The sequence below is a fragment of the Diadema antillarum genome, unplaced genomic scaffold (genome assembly GCF_040938485.1).
Source record: "Diadema antillarum isolate AM-2024a unplaced genomic scaffold, OU_Dant_1.0 scf00000086, whole genome shotgun sequence".
Taxonomy (NCBI): domain Eukaryota; kingdom Metazoa; phylum Echinodermata; class Echinoidea; order Diadematoida; family Diadematidae; genus Diadema; species Diadema antillarum.
Window position 1 is genome coordinate 2040746 of NW_027270975.1, and position 6159 is coordinate 2046904.

General features: G+C 40.9%; 1 protein-coding gene across 1 annotated transcript in view; it reads left to right on the forward strand.

The window, feature by feature from the left end:
- The window catches only part of LOC139717991 (mitogen-activated protein kinase kinase kinase 3-like), a 117545-nt gene extending 114886 nt beyond the window's left edge, over positions 1-2659 (forward strand). Inside the window, exons 15-17 of the mRNA XM_071629480.1 lie at positions 274-403; positions 999-1173; positions 2329-2659. Of these exons, the coding sequence (XP_071485581.1) occupies positions 274-403; positions 999-1173; positions 2329-2566 (543 nt within the window). The 3' untranslated portion in view covers positions 2567-2659. The remainder of the gene's footprint in view (positions 1-273; positions 404-998; positions 1174-2328) is intronic.
- The last annotated feature ends 3500 nt before the right edge of the window (positions 2660-6159 follow it).

Below are 6159 nucleotides of genomic sequence, written 5' to 3' on the forward strand. Positions count from 1 at the left end.
TAAAAAAATTGAAGGCAGATGGTTGTATTATCATGAATTTCATTGTTGGTTCTTGTTCATGTTTGCAAGAAACTAGAGAGTCCCCTCCCCCACTTTGTTCTTTTATTACAAATAAGAACGGGGCAATGTGATTTTATGTGAGTTTCTATCCTTTTAGTCTTTATTGTCAGTGTGATGTTGGTGTGTGGAAGTGTGACCTTTTGTTAAAATGTCATGATTTTTTGTTCCTCTTTACAAATTTTTCATTATGTATCTATTCATTTTTCTTTGCAGGGCTCGGTAAAGGATGAACTTAGACTCTACGGGCCTCTGACGGAAATGGTGACGAGAAAGTACACCCGGCAAATTCTTGAAGGCACTGCATACTTACACGACCATCACATAGTACACAGAGACATCAAAGGTATGAAGCCAACTTATGGAGTTTTCTGCTTGTAGTGATCACGAGGGGAACATTTGAAATACATGTATGCTGCCAGAGCTTCCAGCAAGGGCAACATTTTTGTTATGTTCACTAGAATGAGCAGTTTGGTCAATATCATGATCATCATTCATGTGCTTAATTTGAATGGAAGGAAAGAATGAGATGCATCCTTTGTTACACAAGACTGAAATGAGAAAGGGATGAAATAATGCCACTATGTGCTATCATGCCCAAATGGCAAGTAACACAGTTCTTTTGGAGTTATTCTTTGTAGCCATTAAAATAACATAAATTTGATATATACAAACTGCAATTATGCACGATAGTAGAAGAGACATTGTAAGTAGTGTGTGTTCATTACCTGTCAAATCATCTGTTTTACTGCTGTGCCTATTGAATTTTACTCTTTCTTTTCAGACTAACTTTGAACTAGTCTAGAATTGTCCTGAAGATTAGAGTATTTGTGTCTTTAAGAGCCATAGCAAAAATTCTTTGTAAAGGTTTTGTCTTGGGCTGTGGAGGTAGGGGATGAAGGGAAGAGTTTGCATTCATCCTGGTTCTCTTGTTTCTCCAGGAGCCAACGTGTTGAGGGCGGCAGGCAACGTGAAGCTGGCTGACTTTGGGGCGTCGACCAGACTCCAGACGATACACAACCACATCACCGGCATGAAGACGGTCACGGGGACGCCCTATTGGATGAGTCCGGAGATCATTAATGGGGACGGCTACGGGAGGAAAGCCGACGTATGGTAGGTGGTGCTGAGGTCACAAGTGATAAATGAGTTGCAGTGTGCTCCCGCTTTTAACAAACACGGTTACAAAGAAATTTTTTGAAGAATAAATGAAAAATTCAGATTCCAACATCATTTCTTGTTTTGTATGTCTGTATACTCCATTCGTGCGAGTATAACAAAATGTTGACGTAATAAAAAGGAAACTTCTGGTACAGAGGACTTTGATGTAGTGGGAGTCGCCAGTATAGTGATATATGACAAGATTTAGTGAATTTTTCAGTATTTAGAGACGACTTTGGTGATGATGATATTTGAACAACTGAAAAATAGAAGAAATCATTATTGAAGGGGACTAGAGCAAAGAACCAGTATGTGGTAATTGACAGAAAATCTCCTACATTGGCCTTGGGGATTGATAGGATAGTAATAGTGATGTAATAGTAATAGTAATATCAGTAATAGTGATGATGAGACGATGATGATAATAATGATTTTGATTGGAACATTTAATATGGCGCCAAATAGAAAGTGGTGAAAATGTGATGAAATAAATCACATTGGACAGATCTCTACAACGGTTCCTGTGTTTTTAATTTGTCCAATACAGTGCATATTCGATGACAGCAATGTCTTGTGTATGTAACCGTCACCCTATGTATTCATTACTGTGATTGCACCTAAATGTTGCTGAATTCCTTGTGTGATGTGCAGAAATCCAGTTTTTGTGTCCTCTGATATTGATGCTTAATGATGTATTATCTAGAACGTATACTGAGAGTGACCATTTTGACTGTTTTTCTGTTGGTAAGAAACCCCAAACAAACCAAAAGTATTAGCACTTGCTTGTAGAGTTTCCTAGAAAAATAGCTCAGAGAGAAAGCCAGAGGACATGATGTAAAGGGACACACTCACACACCAGTATACAGGGCTGCATCTTTTACACTCCTCTTTCTTTGATCTCACTCTTTGTTACTGTCTCATCAATCAAAGCATCTTTTTCATCTACATTGCTACCAGTATACACAGATATAACACTTCTAGCTGCAGCTTTACATGTCATGCAAATTATGCTCAAGTGCATTTCAGAGAACCATTTTTATGACATCAGCCAAATATCATGTTATTGTTGCTGAAAGTTGATGTTTACTGTTGCTGGTCTCTCAACCCCAGGAGCATCGGCTGTACTGTGGTTGAAATGCTGACCACCAAGCCTCCGTGGGCGGACTACGAGGCCATGGCAGCCATCTTCAAGATCGCCACCCAGGAGACGGACCCCGTACTTCCACCAAACGTCTCCGAGGCCGCCCGCAACTTTCTCAAGCTCTGCTTCAGTAAAAAGATACCGGAGCGGCCGGCAGCGGCCGAACTCTTACGGCACGACTTTGTAAGGACTGCTCCCATGGATTAGCAGGGTCGGGAGTTGTGTCAACTCCCGGACCGCGGACTTCATTTTTCTTGAAGCATTTCCAAATACTTGCAACAAAGATGGCATGGATCTTGGTGTGTGGCAGTTAAAGTCCAGCGAAAAACAGCTGGGAAAAACCCTGTTTGTGTGTGTGTGTGTTTAATGTTCCAAGAACGCTTCGTGTCCAAGTGGAAAGTGCGATGACTGGAGTGATGAGCTCCACTCATTCAGCGGAGGACTGGTAGTGGACTGCAATCTCTGTGTCACCCAAGGCCAACCATTCCACTCTATGGTACTAGAAAAGACTTGTTAGCCATAGGCTGCACCAAACACACGCAGATGGCTGCCACTGTGCAGGTGTGCGTATGTGTGTGTGTGTGTAAATTGCAACGACTTTGTCCAGCATTGGCGAGAAAACATCCACGAATTCATCGATAATCAACTCAAGCAAGCACGTGGAGGAGTTATTTTCCTGCATTGGCTTTGCTAGTTTCGACACCACTATTTCAGCACCTATGTTGTTGTGTAATATTTAAGTATCTCTAATTTATACCAATTTCAACTACAGTAGGGTGCATGTATTGTGTTGTGTAATCATTGAATTTGTAACTACTTCAGACCCTGTAGATATGTCAAGATGAAACATGTACTGACATTAATAATGCTCGCTGTGATGGCATACACCCAGGAGAAGACACGAGACATTGAATGGGCTTAGAATGTAGATTTGAGACCATTATAAGGTAGCCATGAATGCCCTGCTCCTTCCAGCTCCACAATGCTTGGTTCCTTCTCCACCCCCCCCCCCCCCTTCTTTGGCCAGCCAAGCATCCGGTGTTTCAACCCCTAGTCCTTCACCTCGCAGTAAGAGACAGTGGGAGAGTGTAAGACAGGAACAGGAAGTCAGAGGTCGTGACCTTGACTCCAGACACCCCTCCTTATCTCATGAGACCTTCTAAGAGATTCCAAAGAGAATAAATCAAATCTGTCGAAAATTGCAATGCAAGACTGCACAATTGTTGCGCTGCTTTAAAGATTGTAACCTCTGTCCCGGCTCTTTGTGCAGAAAATTCACATCATTTGAGTTTGCTTGGTCAAACATGGGCTTATATCCATGGTGGACCTTGATGTCTGGTCGAAACCATTTCTCTGTGTATGGATCCCTCTACAGCAAAAGACTTCACTTACAATCAGGATGGATAATTTGTCCTCCTCATATGATGCATTGGGATCGACATTGGAATCCTTTACAATATTGCTTAGATATGAGATTATGCCTCAGAACCCCAAATGCTCTGCTCCAGTGTTTTAGGAGAATTGTATGCACATATAATGGAAATGAGTTCTAAGTCTATATATTCACGTGTCTTCTCCCCCAACCTAGGATCAAATTGTCAGAGTAAGACTGAAACTAAAGAGAAAGTGATTGAAAGCGAGGGAGGAATATGAAGTTTGTGTATCCTTACATGTTGATGCTGCATTTCTTTGACAGCTTACTGTGGACCAGAAAAGGCGACTAGAATGCGACGTATATGAAGACGATATGTGCAAACAAAATATGATTAATGTTGCTGTTGTGAGAGGGCTCATGTGTGGAATGATTACATCTGACTTTGTACCATTGCTGTGTTTGGCGCTTGGTAGACATTGTCTACAAATTATGTAAGATGACAGATCATCAAGTAACAAAACGCAATAAGAGCATTTTGATGCAGGTTGTCCATGGGGCTTTAACAGCCCTGTTCTTTACAACATTTTTCTTTCTTTGTTTGTTGTTGTGTTCTTAATGTTTGAAATGGCGAACATAATTGAGTGCTTATCGGAGAAAATTGCATCCGCCCTCGTTTACACGCTGAGTGGCACCATTTTAGAACCGTTACACACAGCAAGATTAGTCGTATACATGCTCACAAAGTATTTCCTAGTTCAGAGGTAAATGCTCTGAAAATACAAAGGCTTCTTTGTCTATGCCTTCATAGCATTTTTTTCCCCAATCAACTGTGATAAGCACATGGAATGAAGTATGTGCAAAGATACAGGCTTATATTTGCGTATCAATGTGTGTGTCCTTACAGCCATGTCTTGTACACTTTTGTTTTGTATCTGTGTATGTATATAAATGTGTATGTGTATAAAGTATTGTACTATACATTTATATAGGTATGAAGAACAGATCATATATGCACACTCTTAGCGGAAGATTAGGGGTAAGTGTCAAACATGCAATGTTACCAAGACCTGATATTCCGCATGTTTACTCGTAGGCGTCAGTATTGTTATATCTTATGTAAATCTCTATATCAAGTCACAAAGTGAATTGTTTTTGTTGTCTCAAAGTGTATTTAACAGACTTTCTTTCAAGTCCAGAGGTTGTCGGTCCAGATTTCTCACACAGTAAAGTGCCTGATCACACCAGTACCTTGAATGTAAATGAGAAATACGATTATTGTCTAGATTGTTTCTGTTTCATCTTTCATAAGTTCCCAGTTGCCTTTCGTGTCCAATTCACACCGACTGCATCTCTCTGTCATCACATTATTTGTGTCCACTCACCCATTGTACAATCCTCGGGTCATCGGTCAAAACTGAAATTCCGTTGCGCTGTAGAAACAGGTCTCAATGCTGTATGTATGTTGCCCTTTGCCTCTCCTCGTCTCGATATACAGGATGATATGATATTATATAATATGATACGATAACCATTATATTGCCCCTGGAGAACATCGCAAAATACTGTATACATGGAATATTTCACAAGGTTTTAATTTTCGCGAATTTCGCGAGTCAGGTGCTATTCGCGAAATTAAAGACACGCGGAAATATTGACTCTGATCCCGATGTAGATGTGACGTATGCGTGTACATTTCTCTGTTCAGTACAGGACTCCACGATCGCGAATTTAACCACTCGCGAAATCGTCGGGAATTCCCGATTCGCGAAAATTTAGACTCGCGAAATATATGGTGTATACAGTATTGCCCTGCCACAGACCATGCTTGGACATGCCTATACCTCATGCCACATGTGCCTGGCTCAGGTACCGCAATCGGGGCAGGGCATTATCATACCTATCTCTCTCTCTCTCGACATTCTAGTCTAGTGTAAAGTTTCTCTGTTATGCTGCATCCTTCTTCACTAATCTCCTCCTTTCTCTCGATTTTTACCCATTTTCCACAGCACAGTGTAGACATATTCTATATCCGCCTATGGAGCCCTACTCTGACTATTGTATTTATTGCTTTAGATGAAATAGGTGGTCTTATTAAAATGCTAATCATGTATCAGTTTAAAGTTTAAATCATTGATGAGATTGTAGTGAGAATGGTGTGAATAAAGTCCCTGTGGTTGACAATCTATCATGGCTGAGAGGAGATATCATGACTAGTTCCTTTTTGGACCATTTGCAATAATGAAAGTGATCTTTTAATGGTACCCGAGGACCCTTACCACATCGCATCACTATACACTGTCAGATCTAAAAAGCATACCTCCTTATGCCTTTCTCTTTTACCCGTTGAGGACGAGTCCCGAGTATACTCGGGCAGGTGTCTGTGGGAAATGCATGTTGTTGCAAAATTACTCTGTCCTCAATGGGT